Source organism: Amia ocellicauda, chromosome 18 (assembly GCF_036373705.1).
Source record: "Amia ocellicauda isolate fAmiCal2 chromosome 18, fAmiCal2.hap1, whole genome shotgun sequence".
Classification (NCBI taxonomy): Eukaryota; Metazoa; Chordata; class Actinopteri; order Amiiformes; family Amiidae; genus Amia; species Amia ocellicauda.
Genome location: NC_089867.1, coordinates 10,761,668 through 10,787,970, shown reverse-complemented (window position 1 = coordinate 10,787,970; position 26,303 = coordinate 10,761,668). Strand labels below are relative to the sequence as shown.

The following is a 26,303-nucleotide window of genomic DNA, read 5'->3' as shown; positions in this document are numbered from 1 at the left end:
TTTGCTTTTCCGAAACTTCATACATGTATCACACGTCTAAGACTTGTATATAGAGCATCACATAAAGATTATAGTTATGCGGCACTGACTTTTGCATTCATGAAAACCCGAAAAAGGATTTATCTGTAACTCCATGAATAATTCTTAAGCATTCTTCAGCTGTTTTGTCAGCAAATGCTTGAGGTCGTTTCGAGCACACATATCACAAAATGTTATTTTCAGCTGACATTTGTTTAAAAAGTATCCATACAGATGTTGACTTAATTTATGTTTATTTTGTTTGTAATGCGAGGCAGACAAAATATGTATTAAAAAAAGTTACCAATCTCTCTGCAAGGTCTAGTTGGAGGATGTGATACTGGACATTGATGGGACTTTCTGGCATAATTTGCAGATTCAATAGCAGTAGCAAATTAACTAGAACTCTGAATACACCCTAATTGTCAACCTTTCTCTCATGAGCCACTGGATTAGAGGTGGAAGAGGTTATTGAAATTGTCTGCAGCCAATATAACCGCTTTGGATTTCAATTTGTTATTTGTATCTGACCTTTACAGCGGTGCTGATATTCCCCACAAAATGCATGAACGTTTTGAGGAAAGCCTTTCTCCTGAACACTAGATTTCACATCTGTAAATCAGAACCAGGAAGAATGCTTAAAAGTAATGGGACATTTTGAGAATGATTATCACACAGCTGTAAAAACGAGACACATTTCTCCAGTTTATTCATTTGCAAGTTCTTAAGTTCTGATCATTGGGTCTAATTCTGCAAATGCATTTTTTACAGCTATAAGGAAACTTTTTATTATACAATTACCCATTTTAATGCATACATGTTTAAAACATACTTGCAACATATTTATTATGTGCTTGATTTATATTAATTAGCATTAAATACAATTCACTGCTATATACACTATGACTAAGAGCATCTTCTGGGTGTTTCACTCATTTCCACACTTTGACAATACCATCTCTGGAGGCTGTCACTATGAAGCCTTGGGTGGTTTGGAAGGTAGCGATGTCCGTGATGATGTCATGGTGACCCACTGGCAGAGATTCGGGTCCTCGGCGAGGGGTGTCCTCTGTCGAGCCACTTTTCTGTTTGCTGTGGATTTCCTAAAAGGAGCAGACGAGGAACTCAGTCTAGAACATACCAAGCATCATCTCAAAGCATTTTGCACAGTCGGACAAACAGCAGTTTAAATTCTAATGATCGCTGGCACAATTTACAAGAAATTGAAAATTCTAATCCAAAAGAGGTTTATAGAGAAAGGCTGTCCAAATCGTGATTTTACAGAAAAAAACAATGAAGACAAGGAAAAAAGAAAACCTAGCAAAATAAGTTTCATTGCTGCCAAGAGTAAGAGCAACATCAATTCACTGGGGGTGAAAAGTTTGGATGGAAAACTGGGGGTGAAAAGTTTTTTTTACCGTTTGCTTGTTATTTACTGTAGCTTTATACCTCAAAGTGCTGCACAGAATACCCAGAAATATACAGCAGAAATGGATAATCTCCTTTAAGCAGGAATGCGTCAGAACTCAAATATGTTTTGAAAGGCTGCTCGAAACATAATGGCGACAATTAAACGCCTCCAGCATTCGAGATCTGGCAAAAAAATGGCAAAAAAATCTGGAAATAATCTTGTTGGAAAAGCTTCGCTCTTCAATTTTCGGTTTCTAAAAACGAATTCTCATATATAACTGGGATAAGAAGAGCTCAACAAGATTTTAAAGTGGACAGCAGAGCTTTCCAAGTGATCAGACCTGAACAACTTCTGTTCCTTCGATGATCTTGCGGTTATAGAAGACGGACGGGCAGTGGAGGGAGTCATTGGCTCCGCCTACGACAATGTACGACCTCTCTGGGTACGCAAGGTCCCAAAACCTGCAATGCAATGTAGATTAACCTGTGCAATAACACTCAGCACTGATCAGGAGGGAGTTAGTTTACAAAGATTTAAACGGACAGACATATATACAATTATTTGTCAAAAATAATCTTGATGGGAGTTTTTGTCTTCCTTCTGCAGATGGTGTTTGCTCTAGTTCTGTAAGTGTGCAGTAAATGATTACTCCATATCTAGGGCTGTGCCAGTGACAGCTTTTTGGTATCGATATACCTTTGAAGAATTATTTTGGAAATCACTACTTAAGCTGTGCTAAAAAGTCAAATTAATCATCAAAACTGCAAAACGTACACATTGCAAAACTACTATGGCTGCAGGAGGCAACAATACCAAACAGTTTCGACCGTTACCTTATTCTCATATCCGAGCCAGCAGTTAGGAGCAGAGGGTTCCCGTCAGCGGGGCTGCAGTATATTCCATGAACACTGTGAGGAGACGGCTACAGGCGAATGGGAGAGACATAGAGCAAGAGAGGTAAAGGCACTGCGCACGTTGCGATGCCCAACCTTGGCCATGATGAGCGTTTTTGGAAATTAACTGCTCCATTTACACCGCAGAAAAAAAAACAGTGAAACACATTTGGAGAACAGTCAAGCTGCAGTTCAGTTTACAGTGGGAAATTGTGATCCATGCTAAGTGGTTGGAAAATGTACTCTAATCAAATGAACTGCAACTGAAAAATATTTTGTGTTGGATTTGTTAACAGATTTAAGAACAAGAAATGTTACCGGAAAAAAACTGAATTATGCACAGACGTTCAACCACAGCCTCCCACACCCAACAGCATGAATGTGACTTTTTATAATTCAGTTAATATTGATTAGAAAGTACAGGCATGCCATGTGTAATGATGACTGTACAAGTACTGATTTACAAGTCAAGTTTAAAGCATTGTATATTATTGGGGTTCCTTAAAATTAAGTCTGAAAATATTTTTTTACGTTAAGTTGTTCCAAAGCTAAAAAGAATTTGGACAAACCTGCATCTCAGAGAGAGGGGGCGCAGAACTAGCCCAAAGGGTGAATTTCCTGTCTCCGGTCTCCATATCCCACATAGAGACCTCATTATTTCCCTGTACAGCTTCAAAATAAAAACAAAACCCAGACAGTTGGTATAAAACGTTTCTTTGTATTTTGTTTTTAACTACCACAATCAAGGTGATTAAAATCTGGCCTTATACAAGACGATCCTCTGATGCCAACATGTTTTGAGCAGACCGCAGAATTTGTCAGATGAGAAGGCTTTATCTAAATTGTTTCCCGTTTTTTAAATTGGAAGTGGACAATTCTCAGTTACCACATATTTTAGTTTTCTGAAAAATTGTCTGAGAACAAAAGTTAAATTGTAATTCAACTTTATAAGTCCCTCAGGAATCAGGTCAAATGACAATTCATTCGGCAGCAGGGTGGCACATGGTGGAACATGGCACAAGGAATTAAAATGAAGGACAGTGGTTATTCATTTTGAAAGGTCTAGTGAAATACAGGACAGGCTTCTAAGCTCTTTTACCCGCAATGACTGAAGACTGATAGAGGGGATGCATGAGAAGACGCCTGATTCGAGCTCTGGCCGGGTGGGAGTGATTCGAGATGGGAAGCTGAAACCTCATGTCCCAGCAAGCCATTGTGCCATTGCTGGTTCCTGAAACAAAAAGAATTGAGCTTGTTAATTTTTTTAATATGGACATACGAAAGGTTGCACTCCACTTATTTGAAAGCATTAACAGCCATTTATATGATCGTTTTTCAAAAGTTTTCATCGACTGTTTAAAAGTGCTTTAGGCATTTACATTAGACTGCCAGATTCAAGAGAAACTACTCCTCAGAGACTTGTAAAACCTTTACAACCTTTTTCATGTTGATGCTTTTATTTATATATTTTTTTTTTTATCCAGTTAGGGGTTGAATTTCACCCTTTCAATGTATAGACACTGATTTGTACAGGAAATTAGATTACTTGGTTTTCCCTTAACTTTTAAAAGGAACTTTTTAACAGTTTTTTTTGTTTTTGAATTATTATTAAGATGGTGGTTTAATAGTGCAATAAGTGACCCCACTAGTTTGTATAGAAAACTGGATCCTTTTGTTTTCTTTTCACGACTATCATTTCTTTACACGTATAAACTCTTACCAACACACAGCCAGCACTGATGTATATCCACTGCAAATGAAGTGATGAGGCCCAGTCTCAGGTCATGTTTCAGAGTCCAGGCATTGGTGGGAGCCCGTAGATCCCAGCCCACCAGAGAGCCATTGACCGTGGCATAGGCCAGCACAGACTGTGCCCCCGAATTGAAGTGATGCACATCCACCACACAGCCGTCATCCTTCTGGTCCAAGAACCTGAGGCGAACATGTGGTCACACCTCATCAAGCATGTATCTCATTAAGCATACTTTTCCACGGCTGTTTCGCATGCAGTTTAAATTGGGGTCAAATTGTGAACTTCATTAAGGCATAAAGGATCAAATCAGACAAAACAAACCTCTGCTATAAAAGCACAATAAACGTCTGCTATTCTTACAATTTCTAAACAAACATTTAAATGTTTTGCAAAAAACACATAAAGCGACATATTACATCCATTTACAGGTCATTTTAAGGCAACACAAAGACTTCCTGAGGAATGACTAGAAAAGCCAAGACTCATTCTTCTATCTGCAGATCTTATATTAGATTTTAGCAGTGAACCAGGCTGATTATACTGTTGCAGTGTAATGTACATCAGATCTGCATTTTCTATCTTTGATCTCAATAGTTTTGATTAAGCATTGATCAGGACACTTAATGAATGGAACAAATATGAAGTATGTAACTTGAATGAAAAACACACCCAACAAAACTGCATTCTTATTTAAAGATCTGTCAATAAACCACATACAGCAATGAACTACTCAGATAATCTGTTTACTCAGCATACCTGGTTTGAAATGGATGAACTTTGGGCGATTTGGGGGGCTTGTTTGCCTCGATGGCCAGCAACTGAATGGATCCATTATCAGAGGCCACAGCCAGGTAATGAGAGCCTTGACAGAAAGTAAGGGTTTTCACATGTCCTCCGATGCGTGAGTACGTCAGCACGGACCTACAATACAATCAAAGTGGTGGGATATTGTGAAACACGGTCAGGGATAAACTAAACATCGATAATGACCCCAATAAAATATTTATGACCTTTTACAATATAAGAAAAAAAGAATCACAAACATCAGAAGGGCATTTGGGCCCCTTACCTAAAAGCCAAACAGCTGCTTGGAGTAACATCGACAAAAATATAACATGGTAATAGGAAAAAGGTGCGTACATGTTCAAAAGTGAAAATGATAGTAGCAGCCTTTAGCAAAGCCAATATCTTCTTGCATGTTTACACAGCAGTGCACTGTGAGGAATTCAATGTCCAAATTCAATTATTCCATTGGTAAATAAACAAGAGGATTCGAGCTCAGATGTCTGCCTCTCCTGCTGTGCTCCACATCAGGCAAGGCCATGAGAAGAAGGAAGTCAACATTATAGCTGAATAAATCCTTTTAACACTGAAGCCAAAGACCTAATGTGAAGTCTGAGGGGATGCAACTCCATTCATTCATTGTGCCAAAAGCCCTTTGTCCACATGGATCGCACAGAGTAACAGAAGCTACTCTCAGACTTCAAAACAACAAAAATACTTCCCGAGAGATACTGCAGAATGGGCCTACATGAGAACCCGGGATGGAGATTATGAAATGATTGTCAGTGCTTCAACCCTTTTTATGGGTCATTTATGGAGGCAGACATCGGAAAACAGTACCATGCAGAACACAGTAAAAGGACAGGGCACGGGGACGCAGAACTGTTGACCGGGGAACTTGTAGAGAAACAGTCGAAACAGCAGCTTTTACCAAAATCAGGCCTGAGGGTATCAGACTCAGGAGCTCCATACTCTACTGAATGGCTTGCCTAGTGCAAACAGCATCTCCCATCTGATTGCCCCACAGTTTAACACTGTCTTATCACTCATTTTGCTTCCTACCTTCTGAGTTCACAGACCCCACAGCCAGGGATCAGGGCCAGACCCTGGTTGAGTGTATGACTGATAATGTGTGATGCAAAACTTTCAGAGAGCTTTAGGATTCAACATTAGCTTTTGGATGGAAGCAGGAAATTATCAGGAGTGATCTGAAGACTATGTTGTGTGCAGGAAAAATAACACCTGATTTATGAAGCCAGGTGGATCTCCAACCCCAACAATCAGGCCAAAGTTCCCAGAAGTGGTCTACAGCCAGAGCTGCAGAAATAATATTAGTCAGAAATGACCCATTAGAGCTCGTACCTGGTAGTAGTGGTCTTTCCTTCCATTTTCTGGCTGTCCCAGATTTTCACCGTTCCATCATTGGAGCATGTGGCGAAAATGGAGTGCTCATCAGACACACGAATACGGTTCACTGCAGATTTGTGCTCATGCAAGTGCGCAACCAGTAAGCCCTTGGGATGCCATCCTAGAAGAGATCAAATAGAAATTATACACAAAGACTTTACCTGGAGTGTGTTTTACATAGATGAGACAAGGAGACAAGCTTGATTAGAATTACTCTAAAGCTGTCAATACAGATTTCAAACATTTCAACCGGTTGTACCTGAAGGGTTCCCACTCAATTCAGGGTTCCATTTTCCATAACTTTCCAGGAAAAAAAAAAAAGTATAGTTCAAACTAAAAAATGTCTATAACGCAAAATATTTTCCTGTTTGACATATTCAGTAAATGCTCAAAGATACCATTAATAATATGCATAATAACAGTCAGTGTGCATAATCATCATATTTGTATGCAGATTAACTGCTGCAATTACTAAAGGTCTATGGAAATAGTTCTATGTAAGGTGCATGTAACTGAACTGATACCAATACTAAATCTCTCCAGCCTACTTCCACCCTACCAAACTACTTCAAAAGTACAGTAAGTGGGTAATTCCATGTCAAATGAACACAGAAAAGTGGATTTTGACCCTCATCATCGCAGAGATATGAAATTGATTTTATAGTTAGAAACAAATTTGGTAACAGTTCCATGTGTAAGCTATCAGAAGTTGACTGTCAGGTATAAAGAATGATCTCAGCTATTCTGTTAATCTGATCTCAGCTATGATCTTAGCTAATTCTGCTATTTGCTCATCTTTAATACAATGGTCAATACTTCTGTCCTTTTCAAAGAACCTAAATAAAATCTTAAATAAGTGTAATGTCTCTGTTTAATGCTTTCCTCTGCTATGCAAATTACTGTACTGATATTTTGGGAGAATCAGAACATTTGAAAAAGTATTTGAACTTAAGAAAATGTGTTATACGTCTGATTTTATCTATAATGTATTCCAGTGTAGGGTGTTTGCAGCCAAACAATAATCCTTTCCAGATTTCTGCTGAGGAAGGATGAAAAGTAATTTATCCTGTTGTGTATCCCAAGTGTTTAACTTTTAAGAACATAATTATTCACACTTGACTAATGCACCAGTTTAGAGCCCTTCAAAAATATAAAATGAATTATATATTTTCTCATAACATACATTGAGAGTTTTGAAACTTTGATAAAGGGAAAGCATATGTGCCCTACATAATAAGTTACTATGTATGCTGTTTACATATTCATAGCACTGCTGCTCAACACTCTTAAATTGGCCTGCTCTGTGAATTGCTCTCTAACACTATACAAGGTAAAAACATTATGATATTTCCTTTTCCTTCCATAGAGGTATTTGGCTAAATCATGTGCAGTAAGTGAATAAGCTCACCATTTTCTTAGTATAAGACCTGCATAATATTCACTAATCCTAAGAAAAAAAATGCAGTAACCCAGGATTATACCTTCCAATGGTCCGTTTAGGGTATGCTGAGATTTAAGATTGTGTTGACCAAAAGCATAAGATATTGAAAGTTTATGTTATACAGTTATCTAGGCACATTAACCTTTATTTGATGCAACACAATAAACACCAATTCATATTTAATACCACAATCAAAAGTAAAGTGCAATTAAAAAAACAATCCATGGAAATCCCAAGCACAAATCTATGATGTAGTATGACATGCATGTCCTAGCAGGGCATTGACCACGATACACAAGGCCGACTCGAGCATTCTGGGCAGAGCAAAGCTGCAGAAAACCCTCTGAAACATTTCTGTCGATACCTGGAGGAGGAGGTCTGGACTCCCACTCTGCACTCTCCATCATTTGCTTGGCCATTCGCTCAGCATTGCACTGCTCTCTCTTCTGCTGCACCAGCTGCTGCAGCTCTGTTTTGCAGGTGGTGATCCTCCTCTGGTAGGTGGAGGTGCCAGTGACAGGCGGCACGACCGCTGGAGAAGGCGTGCTCTTCCGCGTCTGAGTCCCTACACCGTCAGGCACCTGCAATGCAAAAAAAATATGGCATTTTCTGTCAGTTGTTTGAGCCTAGATGTAATGGTGAGATAAACAGGAAGTTCATGCATGGCCTGCTACTATTACGTTCTTTTCCAGGAAAGACTGGGTTTGGCTTTATATACAAAGCGATTAGAGAGAACCCGATTCTGCCAAAGCTGGGTACACAGCCACAAATTGTTCTCTAATCAATCCAGGAATTAACAGTGCACTGCTTCCATAAATTTGGACCACACCAAGTTTCACGAGGACTCATTTGGCTTAAATTATGAAGTGAAAAAATACCAAAACAAATAGGAGTAATACTGATAAAGCAAGTAGGAACATGAGTGAGGAAATGAGTAGTGATCTAAATATGGGATTGAACATAAAATAATGCCCAGAATGTGGGCATCATCTTGAAAAGGAATCTGGGTAACATGCCAAGATTAGTGCTGAATATGTGAAACGTTACCATCTGTGATAAATGTACACAATATTTGGGCAGTGCTGCTTTCAAACTAGTTTTACCGTTCTGTACTGTGTGTGGAAATCTGAATGTATTAATAAGAAAGTAAATAAAACATACAAATTAATTATTAAAATCAGCAAACTAATTAATATATATAAATAAAATGACTTATGAAAGCAAATATTTAACTTACAATAATAAAAAATAATGTAACAAATAGAGAAGAAATGTGCACTAAGGTTTCCTGTCAACCTGTGGCAAGGATGTGACAAGGATGTTAACAACCGGGGAAGACTCTGATCGCAGGGACTTTCCAGGCTGAGTTCCCTCAGGCTCGCCAGGTGGAACAAGAACTTTAGGTACCGTCTGGGTGATGTTGGAAGGCTCCAAGGAACCAAACATGCTTTTCCACTCTTCGTTCATGTTGGTGTCTTGCTTGGTATGTTTTCTTGCTACAAGTAAATGGAAAGAGAAAGTCTATGAGCATCAGTTTTACTTCTTCGAATGACCCCAACAAAAATGTTAGTCAACAAGCCACTCCAGAGCACATTGTGAAAAAATGCCAACCCCCATGTGAAACACAGAGCCGTTGCTTCACTGCAAATACCCTGGCTTGGTGGAGAAGTGTACTTAATCACTGCCTTTGGATACAGCGGTCAGGCCTGTAACATCTCTACGACTTGGCTCAGTTTTCATATGAAAGCTCAACAAGAATAAAACCATTAGTTCCACACCTGTCTTAATAGAGCACGCACACACACACACGCACAAAGGAAAAATTAAATTAGTTAAATCCACACAAGAGTGCTATAAGACTTTTCCATGTGAATGTAACATGTTACTACCGAGTCAAAATGAAGAAATGTTTCACAGATTAATTTTCATAAAGGGGATGTGAAAACAGCCTTCAAAAAAACGTGTAAATAAAATGGTTTTCATGCATAAGTGGCACTTTTAAGGTACATCTATTGATCGAATTATCATGTACTTGAGTACATTACCTCGCTTCTCAAGACAAAAATCATCACTGCCACCTTAAGACCGAGTTCCCTCTACCCCAGTCAACACATCCTCAAGGTGATTTAAACATTATTGCTCAAACAGGATGAAGCATTGTACTTCTTGCCTTTAATTATCAAATTCCAGGAGATATCTGGATGTCATGAAACTTTCCAGACACAGTGCCCTCCTCCTGCTCCCTAGCTTCTGGGAATTCAGATTCCATTGCAATACTCTCCCAGTACTCATTGGACATGAGTTGAGGCCAGCAATTGAACAGATCATTACAATACATTAAGTGATTTGTCAATTGAGTTGAGCTGTGCCAAAAAATTACACTTTTAAACTTGCATAACCAAAAGCACACCACTAACATTTAGAATCCCACAAGGTGGGGGAGTCTAGGACTTATAAAGGCTATCGTAAAATAGGAACAGCCAGCCAAAATACGGTCACGTAGCCTATAACCATTACATTTCTAAAGGTTTGTCAATTTCAGGGTTATTACAAATGAATTCAATAGTACACAACACACCGGCATTATACCAAATCCTAATCTATACTGCCACCCACATCTCTACACCATGTGACTACAATAAGTAGGAAAGAAAAACAATACATTGTTTTATTCTATTCCCTTTACCATCTTTCATGTATTTGTGTAATGGAAGGAGAGCCAGCATTGTATTCCTTAGTCTGTTGGAGCTGATTTGGCACCTCTGTCAGAACCCAGGAGTAAGAAACTACTGCAACACATTGGACACTCTTTTAAATTCTGCCCTTTGCCTGCCAATTAATTCTGAAAAATAAACTGGTGGGCTGGAATGAGGACTTTGATCCTATTCCTTGCATCATGAAAAAAAAATGCACTGGCTTGCCATTTCTATGTGACAGATGCATTTGGTGCACAGATGTTATACTGTGATGGAACGGCCCTACTAATTAAGTTTTATTTTCATATCATTTAGATTAAAGACATGCTTTCAGACTTATTAAAAAAGATATACCAGAAGTTGTAACGATGATTTCTGAAAACAAGCAAACAAAATAAAAGTTAAAGAAAAATCAGCAGAGAAAATACAATTTTTGTGTGGGCAGAATCATGTGAACAGTAAATATTTGAATTATGATTTCATGGTGTTCATGTAGTGTTTCCAAAATTAATTAATCTGAAAAGTTGAATTACAGTGTTTCCAGTCTGATGTAATTAAGCTTTAAACACATCAATACTAGAATGGCGATTATTGTCCCTTGTTATTAGGGAATATATTATACAGGTGTTGATTTGAATCAATTAACAGTTATTTTAATAACCAAAGGATGTTCAATTCCAAGATTAGACGAACCAAGTGCTATAACAAAATAATTACCAGAAAATGGGACGTGGGGGAACTTTTTCACTGTGTGGAATGGAAAAACAAATACATTAAGCAGACATCTGTTCTTTGCAGCCATTTTAGGTCTGCATCTTATAATAAAAACATCTAAAATTATACCCTTTTTTCGTGCCATATTTCTGAAATTGAAAGTGAACTTGCATACCCCTTTTGTCATCTGGTTCTTGTTTGGGTTTGACGAGATCGGCCTGCCGTCCAGAGATTCCCAGAGTGCCCAGATCAATCACTCCACTCTGGGCGCTGTCACTCAGGTGGCTCTGGTCTATGATGTTAGCTTTAGCCTTGTTTGATTTGAGCATGAAGTCTTTCAGCGCCAAAAGCTTGTCCTCTTCAGATTCTGTCATTCCCTAGAGCAAAAAAAAAAAAATACATATCAGGCAAATTACTGGGTCGACAAGACATTGCATCCTGTTTCAAATTAAGTGTGTTCTCTGAGTTTCTCTTAAGTTGTTTGAGTTACCCTGCCAGGAACTGTAGAAAAACCACTGAAGCTAGGTAAAGGACTCAGCAAGACTAAAGGGCAGAAGATGACTCATTGGTAGAAATCACGGTCAACAACTTCAGAAAGGAAACAGGTCTGAGAGCGGAGAGTACCACCGTCAAGCCCTATTGAGGTGTTGTAGGCTAGTTGACAAAACATTAAGGATGGAAGATGCTCACTTGAAGACTTCTGCTCAGTTCAGGCTGTTGTCATGGTGATATTCTGGGGGGACCACACTGGGGTTGATCCCTGGAGCCAGCATCGCAGCCGCAGTTTGAGCTGATGTGCTCCAGAGGCAAAATAAGGCACTCCCCAGAGCCAGCATTACAATTCAGCCATCAGTAACAGGCAGAAAAGTACATCATCCGTTGGAAGGAAATGTAAGAGGTTGGACAAGCAGATGGATCACTCACGTGCAGATGGATGACGTTAGGTCACGGTAAAGGTAAGCATCAATTATCTTGGCGAGAGCCGAGTCCAATCTCATGTTACAGAAATCAAAACAGCTATGGAATTGATGTTTTGAGATAGAAGCTGCACAAACCTGAGAGAGAAGTTTCTTCAGAAGCTGCGCGATAGCCGGGTCTTCAGGTATGGGGCACTCGGGTATTGTTCCCAGGCGTTTCTTCTGCCGGAGATGCAAGTGCCGGAACAGGCTGCCGATGTCTTTCGATCGCAACGCATAGTCAAATATAGAGCGGCTCACCGGCTCCTTCAGAACGCTTAACAGCACTATTTCCTTGTCAATCTGCAGAGGGAAATCAGGTGGCATCAATTACAAACACAGCAAATGAACACTTAGCTGCTCTTTTCTGGTTTCCTCTCCACAAAAGGGAGATACTATTGTTAGTAGTCTTATCAGATGATTGAGAAATCCATTCGAAATGTCTGCCTCAAAGGCTCTGATTTCTCTTAGGATCACATTTTTTTCCTAAACAAAAAGAGCTCATGTAAACAAAGGGTACAGACAGAACGATCGTACCTGTATTATTGGCTGGGTTATAAACGGACTCAGATATGGCATTAACTTGCAGTAAACGTCTGCAATGTTGAGATGCTGTGCCACCACCGTGATGAATCCCACTGCACCGTAACGGATCCAGAGATTAGGGTGGCAGAGAAAAGGCGCTACAGTAACGATAAAGACATAAGATTTGGCCAAACTCTGCCTTTTCAAAACAGTGCCACACACATTCACAAATGACAAGAAAACAACAACAATCAAGAAAACAACAAGATAATCATCAAAATTACTAATAGCTGTTATTAGTATTAGACTGACTGAATTTTATACAAAGTGGTATAAAAACAAACATCAAAAGCATTTTATCATTAGGGAATCTTAATAGTAGTAGTCTTCGAGTCATTACCATTCAAAACTATTTGATACAATCCTTATTCCCCTTTTTGATCGGTCTGTGCGTCTTACCGATGTCACTGACAAACTCGTAGATGTGCGGTTTCTGCAGCAGCCCCAGCTGGCACATGCAGGTGAGGGCATTGAGGGCTTTGTAGATGACAAACTCCTCGGCATCACTCAGGCCCTGCTGTAGGAGGGGCTTCAGTATAGAGGAGCTTTGCCATCCCACGTACGCTGCCACCCCTGGAGGACACACATGGCACGGTGGTGTTTCTCTTATGTATCGTTGCATGCTTAAATTTACCTCACTCGTAGAAATACCTTCAGTTTCATTATTTTCTTTGGATGTCTTCATTGATAAATAATCTACCTACCTACGATGCTGTCGAAGAAGGCGCCCCTCAGATGCCAGTCGTTCTTGTCGTTGAGAAAGGTGATCATATGCGACAGCAGCACGTCGTTGGCCTTCTGCCTCCCGAAGAACACGCAGAGCCGAGTGATGCCGTTCTCCATCAAGGTCTGCTTCACGATGTTCTCAGGGTCACTCAGCAGGGTCACCACTTTCTGCTGCACCATTTCGTGCAGGGCCTGCAGTTCTGCGCAGGGGAAAGGGACAACAGTGTTACCGTGGTCCTACTTTCGGAGATCACAGTTCAAACCAAGGAAAGGACATCGGTAGATTGATTACATTTCAGATTAGTTTTTTTTTGTATGTTAGGAAAATGTGTGCAGGCAGAAACACAATCTGTTCAGCAGTAAATATAGTATAAACTGCAAACATTGGTACAGTTTTAATCGGAGGTTCACCCAGATGGCATGTATTAAGAAAGATTCTTGGAGTGCGTTCACCAAATAGCTACAGGAAAAGTAATTCCTGTAAAATAGTTGGCCTAGTTAGCTTAATCTTCTGTGACACATCATATTACATATCTGGAATTTGATAGTGCTTTTATGGTTTTGATGTACAATAAACTACAGTACTAATGCAGTGACAGGTGGTAATATTCGGTCTGCCCTCTATTCTATTAGACTATACTGGCCTCTAGTGGTACAATGCTCACAGTTCCTAGAGCAATCCACTGCTGTGTTATATGCACGAGTTGTGAGATGAACGAAAGCCGATGTGATCACACAAGAACGTCTGCCAAACAACCTGAATCATAGTTCTCATTGGGATGTAGTGCTTCTTCCGTGTCTTCTCCGTTCAGGTCATGTTCCATATTCAAGTTGTTTTCCTGCACCAGTTCTAAAAAGCGAAGGGCCGTCTCAGCCAGGAGGGCAATGTTCTCTGGTGAAAAAACATGAGAGACTTTAGATTATATGAAAATGAATGAATATCAGTTGTAGAAAAAAATGAACACTGATCCAGACTCCTTCAAGAATGAAACCGTGAAAATCTCAGACCACGTGAATGCACAATGAATAAATGGAGAAAAAAAGCAGCCCTTGTTGATATCATGGAAAAATACTTAAATCATGGTAGATGATTACCTGCGTAGGCAAGTCTCACTATGGTTGCTTCATCCTGGGCAAGATGGGCAATCCCAGGCAAGATGTATTCTGGGTAGATGTTGATGTCATTGCGAGGGACTTCCTTGACCAGCGCCAGCACCTTGGTGAGGGTTCGGACGGCCTCGGCCCTCACTCTGGGCACCGGGTCGTTGCAGAAGTGCAGCAGGTAGGGAGTGATGCGGTCCAGCAATATTTCCACACATAGCCTCTCGGCCAGGCACAGGATGAGCTCCAGGGCGGCCAGCTTGGAGTCGCAGTGGCGGAGGGTCTGCAGACAGGAGGTGATGACCGACACCAGGATGACCAGACCGTGCTCCTTGGTCTCGCCCTCTGCCTTTTCCGCTTGGTCGCCCCCGCACAGGTTGTGGATGATGTTCTCCAGGTCCTTGCGGATCACGAGGATCCTCTCGTCCGCAGACTGGAAGGTCTCTTTAGCGAACTGGGCCATGTAAGGCTGGAGGAAGGTGTAGAATATGTCGGGGAAAGCGTTGCCCCTCTGCTGCTTCAGGTACTCCTCTGCAGTCAGGCGTTTATCTGGCTCCTGCTGGACCATCTGGACCACCTGCAGAACACAGACAGAGCAAGACCTTTCAAAGCTTTGGGGAAATCCGAACTAGAACCAAAAATATTAAACCATAATAAAACTATTCTTATAAATTATTGTAAAGCATGCTACTTTTAGTAATTATTTTACAGTTCGGTATAAGTTTCTTACCAATTCTCTGACACACCGGTCTTCAATTTTCAACAGCACCTGCTCAGTCTGAAAGTGTCCTTTGCGATAGGCCAGTAACTGTGAGAGGTCAAACAGGGGCACTCCTTCTGTGAAGAGCTCAGCTATCACACATCCTGAATACACACAAATAAAAACAGTTTTCAGTCCAGACTTATAGCACTTACATCAGAGTCTGGTAACGTGAAAACAGATTACAAAGGCAGCTGTTTGAGCAGGGAAACATAATGCATACACGTAATATAGCATTTGATTCCTCATAGATGACAATAAACTGCAACAAACAGATTAAAAAAAAAAAAATGTAAAACTGGGTACCTGCAGAAAAAATATCCATAGGCTGTTTGAGTTCTCCCCTGGTCCTCTGACTGTTACTGGTTAGGTCTACAAGAGGGGTGGTTTGGTCACTCTCTGTAGCAAACATGGTACCGTCTACGAAACGCTCCGGAGCGATATAGCATGTCCTTCTCCTGGAGGTGTCAAAGAAATAATTAAAATCTGCAGGGTTGTCCTCGGGGAGGTATGTCGGTTTGAAACTGGCAAAGTCTGTCAGGAGCACCCAGTTCCAGCTTGTCACCATGATATTCTCGGTTTTTATGTCCCCGTGTCGGACTCCAGACTTGTGAGCTTGATCTACAGCGTTCAGAATCTGGAAGGCGATCCATTTCTTCTCAATGTTGTTGAGGAACGGCCTGGTGCTGATGCGGTCGTACAAGTTGTCCCGCACGTACTGTCGGAAGAGCATGGCCGCCTTCTCTGTGAGGGTGGCCTTCTGGAAGGGCAGGCAGTTCTGAGAGGAATGAAGCCGGATTTTCAGCTCCTCCAACTCCTGTTTATAGCTTGTTAAAGGCAATGAAGGGTCCTGAATGGCAAAGACTTTGACCACCACCAACCCCTCTCTGTGTTTAGACCTGGCAACCTTGAAGAACCTGGTGCTGCCAAGGCTCTTGTCATATTCAAAGTCATGAATATCAGAGAAGTAGCTGTCAACAGACAGGATCTGAGATGGAGCAATTCCAGCAAGTTGGTTCCCCATGTTGTTGCTGATTAAATTACATCCAGTTAGTTCCCTGTAGCTGTGAGTCCTGAAAGAAAGACTGCCACAAACAAGCATGGTGAACATTTTTCCATAAGCATTCTTTGACAAATTTCAATCTTAGCACCTATATGAACCCTGGTTAATTGCAAATGGTCGGTCTCACTCATTTCATTATCTTTTCTAACTCAATGCAAAATTTGCATTAATGAACAGAGCTTAGGAGAATCGAGTTTCATGTATATATTAATTTGCCTAGAAAAATAATAATCATTTTAAAATTATTTCAAGCTTTTCTGTCTCACCATCTCCATTCAATTTCCCAAACATTCAGGGAATCTCACTCAAGGCTTACTAGCAAAGTTATAGCACGTTATCAACAGCTTCGCGACTTATTTGGAAAGGGAAGAGTCACAAAACAGTCTCCGCTGTCAGCAATGTGTAGTCAGGATTAAATATGCTAGGGTTAGTTCTAGTATTTATTTATTTTACAAAATACATGCATCCCCATTAAAGCATTAAAACGTTTGTATTACTGTATATCTACATTCACACAGCTGTATGTATCAACTACAATACATCTGAAAGGAAGATAAACAACAGAGCAGTAATGTAATAAAATAAATCAATGCCTTGAGGATGTAAAGAAAGTGGAAATCTAAATCCACCAGCACTGCAGCAGGCCGCGCAGATCTCAAGAAACGAAAAGAAAACAAGTCACACGACGTGTGTCACATGGGAAAGAAAAACGCGTAGTAAAAAAGCAATAATTAAACACTTTAAAATGCATAACGGGGATGTCATTCTATATAAATAGACAAAATGCATGTTAAATGACTGAGGATATCATATTTACCTTTTCAGTGACGCGTTACGATCACTCACTTTCTTGTTTTTTTCTGAGAAATTGCTTTTCTCATGTTCCCTTCTTTTATTCTCAAGAAGGCAAATTGGATCATATGAAACTATGTTCAAAATAATTACATAAACAAATAATAACGGCACATTTCCTGTATGCACCAAAAGGGCTGGTGGTGTCAGTCAGTGTTTATTTCCTGCAGCCGGTGTTGTATTTCCGGGTTACGTGCAAAACCATCTGGGATTGGCTGATAAATTGATAGGTCTATTTAATTACGTTTTATTTCATTTATTTATGTTTTACTTATTTAAAAAAAATAATGAAACTTGTATTGTTTTATTTTAATTTATCGTTTTACAAATATAATAGGTTGATATGGGGCAATGTAACCTACTATTGGCAACTATTGGTGCAGCTAATAATAATTATTATTATTATTATTATCTGACTAATAAATTGACTTTCACAAAAATGCTGACAGCTACAAAGTATACTACAGTAAAAAGTATACGATAGTACAATGTAAATTATATTTAAATGAAACTGCAGTCTCCATGATTCAGTACAATAATCCTCTCTCTCTCTCTCTCTCTCTCTCTCTCTCTCTCTCTCTCACACACACACACACACACACACACACACACACACATACAAATAGTTTTCAGGATTCCCTTTATGTTTTCTTCCAATCTTTTATTTCTGCCATTATATAAGGACAAATGTGACTGTTTCTATTTTCTTGTTTCTATATGATTTATTATTATTATTATTATTATTATTATTATTATTATTATTATTATTATTATTATTATTATTATTATTATTATTACTGGTGGCTGCTTTCAATGTATCATTATAAATCCTTGTGCAACAACTTTCTTTAACAAAGTTGAAACAAATATTTAAAATATGTACATTTATGTTAGGTAAGAAAATAGCTGTAACAGTTATAAGTAAAGGTGCCTGCATGCACAGTAGCACAATCTAACAGATAATTACTAACTCTTGTAATTAAGCTTTTCAAATATTTTGAAGCAATGCCGTGTCTTGAATTGTTAAAGATCATAAAAGGAACATGTAATCAAGTTCAGTAACTATCATTTTGTAACTGAGTTATGATTTTAAAATGTAGCCTAATGGGGAAAGGAAATCTGATTAAATAATTTAGGTTAGCTGTACATTTTAATAAAGGACATATTATAGTATCTATGAAAATAAAAACATACTGTACATGTATCATCATTACAGAAGCAGATCATTACTGGTCTCTGGTGATTAATGCAGGGTTTAAATCTCTTGTTTCATACTGTAACCATGGTTACATGAAACAAAGAGAAGAGAACATTTTGACAACCTGGGTTTATCAGGGCATTCACTGTCTCATCTTCAACATGTCTGCACTTCTAGCAATTATTTGCTTTCCAGCTGCAGCCCAATTACAGCCCTGACTCTAATTAGTTGAGTCATTCTGTTTCTTTCTTTCTCTGTGTGTCTTTTAAACTCCACATACAGGTAGAGTGGCTGTGATCTGTATTCATTTTGGTTTTTGCATTTATTGCTATCAGCCATGCAAATCTTCAGACTGTGGAAATGAAAGGAAATAGAGTGACATTTCAAAAGTGACCTTGTAGATTTCCCTAATTAATCAGCTGGAGTAAGAAACTGCTGTATTACATTACAGTCTTCAGAACTTTAAAAATGGTCTTGTTTCAGATTTAGGGGATAGCAATTCTGTTGTATTCTATTAGGAGGCAAATATTAATATAGAGAAGTATAATTGCCTCTTTTAGCCACCAGGTGGAAGTATTCATTGCTGACTACAATTGACAGGTTTGAAATAATAGTTCCATTGTGAGGCATAGCTCATGTGAGCATGTGCTGTCTTGCTTTTCCAAGATAAATCCAGCATTGCACAACAAATGTATTTTAGCAGTCCCAATCATATAAATCTACTAGGGAAAACATGGGTTTTATTTACTCTTGAGTGTCTGGTAGTTATTGGCTAATAGGGCAAAACATGTAACTGGAAATGTTATTATATTTGTAATGTAAATAAATTATGAATCTAGTAAACTGTGCAATTATATTAATACAATAACACAGGCTGCTTTAAAAATACAGATTCTGTGCCAAGTATTTCAATTACAATCTTCTTCAGCATTATCATAATATGAATCATAAAAATGGCTTCCATACATTGTGCTGTAACAATCTTGAAGAGAAACAGTGTTTGTGGACACATTTGAGTCACAGAAGAATCAATACCTTGTGTTGATTAATTTAGTTCTAATCTTGAATGTGGTTTCATACTGCAAGGGATGACACTCCGTGCAGCTACCAGTGAGTTGGGGTCCAGTGAGACCTAAGGGAGACAAGCCAAGTTCAGCCCTCTTTCCCTGCAAACCCTTGGAAAACTGGCAATGCAAATTGCCCTCTGTAAACCTAATTTTTTCATGCTCATACAATATATATTTTTTACAATTTTGATGGTATCATTCTAAATATATAAATTGTGGAAGACTAGGTTATGGTATCTATGCTAAAAAATATATTATTATGTTTTATTAGTTATCGTCCTTACTCAGGGTGAATATCATTATATTATTATTTTCTATTATGCTAGATAATACAACCTTTTAAATATATTTATTTTCTGAAGGCCACAGCTGGGACAAATATGTGGATTTGTATTAGCAAGCCCTTACACTAGTGATTGAGATGGCAGGCTAATTTCTATCCTCCTTGTTCATCCAGTTTTCAGTGGAGGATCTGAGATGGGATTTAAATGCAAAATAGAACCCTGTAGGAACTATACAGCTAATGATAAATTAAAAGTTCCTGATATAAAAGCATGTATGTTTCTTTTTTTTCATGTGTTTTTGTTAATAATAACAATAGGTTACAAAATCAAAAAACAAAATAAGCCAAATAAATGAAGTACAATCAAAGTTCTGTGTGTCTTACAATTGGAAATTTTGTTTTGTCTTCTTTTTGCCCAGGTTTGTTCCTTTTGTTTGGAGAAAAGCACACTCAGTGACGTGTTATCTGATCTGGAATAAGCCCCAGTCTTTAAAGATTTGACCCATTTTCAGTAATACCCAATGCAGCTGTGACATTGCTATGCTTTGAAGTGTGCAACCTTCACCTTTGACTACGTTTTTTTTTTTTTTTGGGTGTGTATGATGATGCTTTTTTCGTTTTCTTTCCCTACCATCCATACAGTTGTTTCTTTTGCCAGCCAGCTTCTTCTTTCTATATATGAACATCCCTATATCCACAAGAGCTCAAGGGACAATTGGTATAGAACAAGGAACAATTGGAGCATCAAATGTGTGAAGTTAGGCACTGAGGGAATCATTTTCAGGAAGCCCTGGGCACCCAATCATAAGTTGATGATAATGAGCTTTTGAACTAATGATTAGTAAGCAATTGATTTGATTCAGCAGGGACAAGATGATTGTGGATGTTTTGTCATTTATGCTGGATTTCTGATATGCCTGAATGACTTCCATAGTTTTGCATGTAAAGCACCTGTTAGGATTGGTTATAAGGTTGTTAGAGATAAAGTTATCAAATCAGATATATAACTCATCTTCTTAGTCCTAAAGCTGAATGCTATACTAATCATTTTGTAGCATTACCAGTTTTGGGCATTGATAGGAATTCAATTCAGTTACTGTTTGTACATTCTAAATACTGCATTCATGATGGTAAGAAACTTATGCGAAATACAAATTGAAGGAACTGAAATACATGTGTTAAACATGTTTCAAGCTTTAGAACATGACGTATATGCATACAGGCAAAACCACAAACCTACTTTTTAAAATATTAGCATACTGCTGCTGCCATTTAGTCAATTACAAGGTACTTTTTAAAATGAAAAACAAAATAAAATATATTTTTCACTGTTACAAATCTTGCTAGACCAGTGGTTCTCCATCTCATCCTGGAGTACCACCTACCCTGCTGGTTTTTGTTCCAATTACTTAATTGAACCCTTAATTGAAATAATTGTATTACATTTGACTTTTTAAATTGTGTAATTGATAAAAAGTTGGTTCCTTAATAAGATAATAATTTCCTCATACAATTTATACTTAACTTAAACCCCCTACTGTTAAAAATAATTAAAAGGCTCTGATTTAGTACATTATCAGTTCAAATAAGGGTTCAATTAAGTAACTGAGTGCTCAGTTGGAACAAAAACCAGCAGGGTAGGCAGTACTCCAGGACAGGAATGAGAACCACTGTGCTCCACTTTGATATATCCCACTGCCTGATAAATTAGTGAAAACACATTTCAACATAAATCCAAAACCTGAAGCCTATGAATAGTTTTGATAACCAAAAACGCCATCAGTCAGAATTTAGTGATTAACAAAAAATAAATAAAATGTGGTTCACTGCAAAACCAAACCATACACATACAAACTTTTTTGGCATAGTATTTTATCGGAATTCTTTCAACAATATTAATTTACCAACATTTACATCGCTTTAAGTAATAATTATTTGTACACAGAAATTATAGAGCCAGGTTAGGTCAACCAGGATCATGCTAATCTTGACTGACCCATGCCAGTTGTTTCATTTGAATGGCAGAAACTGAAAGCTTAGTGGGAACGATGAGCATAAAGCAGGTCGCGTTCTTGTAGCTCAGGTGTCCACAGTTCTGCGCAGATCTGCAGAATCCCATCGATCCCATTGGTGGAGCCGAGCAGCTCCGCGCAGGACTGCGGAAATCTGCGCTACACGAACGTGACCCCTGCTCCAGTTGTGCGCTGATCAGGGTTAGAGAATCAAACTGTATATCAACTTCATTTCTATGCAGTCTTGTGAGGTTAACTATTTATGAACCAATCAAACTTTGCATAAAAAATAACAAATAATCGAATGCATAACTACATGAGTTTAACTTTTTATTCAACCGACTAAAAAAGGGTTCACCTATCTCTGATAGTATCTGGACGTACGTCATCACGTAGCCCCGCCCCCTAGCGCTCCGTGCGTGTTGACCTCAGCGGCGGCCGTCAGCCAGAGCCGTGGATTTCACGGAAGATGCTGAAGAAAAGAGAACCGCTCGTAAGTTTCACTTTTATTGTACTTCCCTTTTATTACCAAAATAAAGGTAGTATACCCTGATGAATTCATAAACGTAGGACGCAGAGCTTCGTATGCGTGGCTTGCATGAAATGTGCGACGGTGGCGTGGGGAGGTACAGTATGGTAGTTCGTATGGGGGCACGGGGTTTCTCTTGTTTATTTTAGTCATCATCACCGAGTGATTATTGTGCAAACAGACAGGCCTGTTGTCAAGTGCCATTGCTGGAATACAAGAAAGTTAGGTTTCAAATGTTGCAACATGTACCCGATTACACAGACAATAAGTGACACGAAAGCTTCAGCATGTGACCATGGGCGCAGCCGGCACTAATGAGTGAAATGCACTGTGCATCGGGCATCTTTTTGGGGATTTTAGGTGGTATTCCCAGAAACTGACTTCTGGTTTCATGGACAGATTCCACTAAACCTAACTGCATGTTTAGTTTCGGCATCTCTTCGTTGCCGTCCATCTATAGCAATAGAATAACGATTGGTGTAATAATAACATCCCAACAAACATGCATGTGAGAATGTATTCGTACACAAACACACACGGCTATATATGCACACATGATTTTAACGCATGCTCATGTGTCAGTGCTCTTACTGCACACAGTAGAATGGATTACTTGATTTGCAAAAATAAATGAAGGCGGTCTTGTATTGAATTCTTAAGTTTGTGGACTCAAACTTTTAAGTAAACGCCGCTAATAATCACTGCACCTTTTACAAATGTAACGTTTTGTTGCAAAGCTATTTAGTTGATATTGCATGGCAGAGAACTGCTAGTGAAGTGGGTGAATACACGGACTATACTGCTGAATCAATCGGGAATAGGAGCCGTGACGCTATAACTTCAGGTTTGACTTGAAAAAGAAACGGGTTGAGTTTGTATCTGCAACACCAGGCCTTGGGTATTGAAACTCCAGCACGACTCTGCTGTCTAACCTCTGGTTCCCACGCAGTGTGGGGAGACCTCAGCATCGTCCACTGTGTATTATCCACCCCCTCCATTAACACTAGCCCAGGCACTGATAGTAGCATATCCATCTGAAGATGCGGACTTAGTAATGAATAGCACAATAGTTATTAATAGGGCATGTGGTTTATACAATTTACAATTTGTATTATTAAACGTACATGGTGAGCTGTATATATGAATTTGAAGTTAAAAATTCAAATGTACCAACTTTGCAAATGTATTGCTGCTAGGAAAAAAAAAATGTCCAGTTAATTGAGGCGGATAAAAACTCATAAGGTATCATATTGGATGGTATATGTGATATCATTTATAACTATGCATTTACACCCTTATGGGAAGACCAAAGATGTAGGCAATTGTTTGAAATATCCCCTCTGTTTTTATTATGTTGGAATTAGAGTTGTTAAGTACACAAACTATTTGTCTCCATATGCTTTTAGTCTCATGGCATCACCTAAAGTTACTTGGAAGTAAAACAGTTTTACAACTTTGCATAAGTTTCAAGAAGTTGGTTATTAAATTATACTATATTTGCTATCGTTGTGGCTTGTGAAATTAGTAAACGCTCACCTGTAAGAAAGGTAATTGACAATGACACGTGTGTCTGTGTTGTAGTTCGTAAATATTTGCAATCCTTCTTTCTATTCAGTTGTGGGAATTTATAACCATGACTCAGGTTTGAAGCTTTTACATCAGAGGTTATGTGTTTCTTGGTTTCTTTTTAAATATAGGACATGGCACTGAAGTATTTGTTATGTATTAAACCAGTTTTGTACTCTTCTAGTCAGTTTCATGCTACACTGTTTTTAAAACTTTATCTTAATTTACTCTTTGAATTAATATCAATAGATAACTGAAGTCTGCCATTCGGAAAGATCAGTTGTTAAAATATTGGTTGTGATGTCAATCCAAGTGCCATTTCTTGGAATGTATTTCTTTTTTAAAACATTAATGCTGACAATATTCAGTATTCACCATTCTGATTTTTCAGTGAGTGCAGACAAGAAACAAAAGACATTTCACAGCTTTCTTTGCTACAAATATTTATCAGGAAAATATTTGTCTTTTTGAGCAATCACTGCTCCGGGTTCTCTAGGCATCCTGCCTATATTAGCAGGGTGTTACTGTCTGGTTTGGTCCATTCAGTACTCCTATTTTCCCATACTGGTTACTGTCTTTGTTTTTTATTTATTCAGTCTCATTCCATAAAATGTATTTGAGAAAAAAGACCAGTCAACTGAGTAGGGCAAGTGCTGTTTTTTTGGTTGTTTTTTTTTATCTAGATTTGAGAAATGTGGGTTTATCCTTGCTGTGAGTTTAGGATTACCATTGTGGTGAAAAACACCCACAAGTGGCATTCCTCCGGGCATTGTAAGATAATGAATAGAACAGTATTGTTTTAGGGGACCTTCTATTTTTATGATATCATCCTGTTTGTGAAATCAAGAAACCACCACAGACTGGTAAATTACCACCCCCATTTTTATTGTTTTTACTGTCATACACACCAAGAACCTGTTTTCCTTGTCGCATTCTTTTGAATAATTTGGACACTCCCTGTTGCATCTAAGTTGATGGCTATGGTCAAATGTCGTACAAAAAAAATAGTGTTCTGAATTGATCTTGTAATGGTGATTATTATTAATAATATTATAATTCAATTGCAGAAGTAACTTGGAAACCAAAAAGAATTCGACAGGAGATTTACCATGTGTTTACTGAAGTGTGTGCATATATAAAGAGAGTGATGAGATATTGATACATTGGCACACCTTGTTTCTTTAAGATGTAGGCCTGTTCCAAAATACTCATGCTCTTTACAATACTCAAGTCTCCACTGGAAAAATACATGAATACACTGATGAATTATTATTATTTCTTGGCAGACGCCCTTATCCAGGGCGACTTACAACATAAGTGCAATACAATGTGCAAGAATACAGTTAAGTACAAGACAATACATAAATAAATTCACTCATCAGTTGTTCTTGGATATTTGTAAATATCTTATCTTTATATTAGCTTAGTACTTAAACTGAACAAACCTCTGGTTGGAAGTACGTCATTAGATACAGAACACAAGTGTAAGCTAAAAATACAGTGCTCATTCACAACTTTGAACGTGGGCTCTTTAATGATTTGCATAAAATTTGCAAGTTATTGGATCTACATCAAAGCCTGCAGATACAGCCACTGATTGATTCATGAGTTTTATAATACAGTGTACTGTGAATAATAAAAAAGCCCCCTGATTTAATCAGAGAAGTTATCCTCATATTCGAGGCTTTCTTTTATATTCCAAAGCAGCACTGGATGCTTAAAGGTAATGTAGTAATGGTGTGCTGAAGACACTTGTTTGTGGTTTTCTTTAAGCTTTGGTTTCCTTTGTTTCAAGATCCATGACGTTATAATCGGATCACTTTAATAATTGCTTATCCTGCTTTGAATTTAGTAGCTCTTAGTAGCTCTTCTACTCTCTAGAAGGTTTTGCTAATGGATTTTGGGCATAGTGGGGTCTCCCTAATAGCATTCTAAGTTTACTTGGGAATTTAATCTTAACTTTAACTCAATGCAACCCTAATTTAAACTTTTTTTAAAAATATTGCATAAGTACTTAAAATATGACTATAAGTAACCTAAGCTTAACTAACACCACCTCTGCGGTCTCCTTTATTGCTAATTAAAACTATAATTTTAATGGTAGGTGCATTTTAACAGTCAGCTCATTACCTGTATAAAAGACACCTGTCCACAGAAGCAATCAATCAATCAGATTCCAAACTCTCCACCATGGCCAAGACCAAAGAGCTGTACAAGGATGTCAGGGACAAGATTGTAGACCTACACAAGGCTGGAATGGGCTACAAGACCATCCCCAAGCAGCTTGGTGAGAAGGTGGCAACAGTTGGTGCGATTATTCGCAAATTGAAGAAACACAAAATAACTGTCAGTCTCCCTCGGTCTGGGGCTCCATGCAAGATCTCACCTCGTGGAGTTTCAATGATCATGAGAACGGTGAGGAATCAGCCCAGAACTACACGGGAGGATCTTGTTAATGATCTCAAGGCAGCTGGGACCATAGTCACCAA

General features: G+C 38.6%; 2 protein-coding genes across 7 annotated transcripts in view; one reads left to right on the top strand and one right to left on the bottom strand.

Annotated features, from left to right (window-relative positions):
- Positions 1-255: 255 nt before the first annotated feature.
- Positions 256-17,317, bottom strand: pik3r4 (phosphoinositide-3-kinase, regulatory subunit 4). Of its 4 annotated transcripts, none has more exons than XM_066691455.1 (22): positions 17,125-17,317; positions 15,551-16,329; positions 15,215-15,348; positions 14,479-15,061; positions 14,141-14,275; positions 13,362-13,583; positions 13,057-13,230; positions 12,610-12,755; positions 12,172-12,375; positions 11,292-11,493; positions 11,120-11,149; positions 10,757-10,777; positions 9,003-9,202; positions 8,071-8,287; positions 6,221-6,386; positions 4,832-4,996; positions 4,043-4,254; positions 3,422-3,553; positions 2,892-2,992; positions 2,263-2,351; positions 1,770-1,890; positions 256-1,121 (listed from the first exon to the last, which is right to left on the bottom strand). In XM_066691455.1, exons 2-22 carry the CDS (start codon positions 16,266-16,268, stop codon positions 951-953), a joined length of 4,143 nt encoding a protein of 1,380 aa, XP_066547552.1. In that variant the 5' UTR covers positions 16,269-16,329; positions 17,125-17,317; the 3' UTR covers positions 256-950. The 4 variants fall into 4 exon arrangements, with proteins under 4 accessions (XP_066547552.1, XP_066547554.1, XP_066547553.1 ...); XM_066691457.1 differs by having other exon boundaries at positions 9,114-9,202; XM_066691456.1 differs by lacking the exons at positions 10,757-10,777; positions 11,120-11,149.
- A 4,824-nt stretch (positions 17,318-22,141) lies between these two features.
- atp2c1 (ATPase secretory pathway Ca2+ transporting 1) overlaps positions 22,142-26,303 on the top strand; it is a 41,337-nt gene continuing 37,175 nt past the window's right edge. Inside the window, exon 1 of one of the 3 annotated variants that reach the window (XM_066691372.1) lies at positions 22,142-22,212. In XM_066691372.1, the coding sequence (XP_066547469.1) occupies positions 22,189-22,212 (24 nt within the window). In that variant the 5' untranslated portion in view covers positions 22,142-22,188. The remainder of the gene's footprint in view (positions 22,213-26,303) is intronic. The other 2 variants (XM_066691373.1, XM_066691374.1) reach the window with 2 other exon arrangements.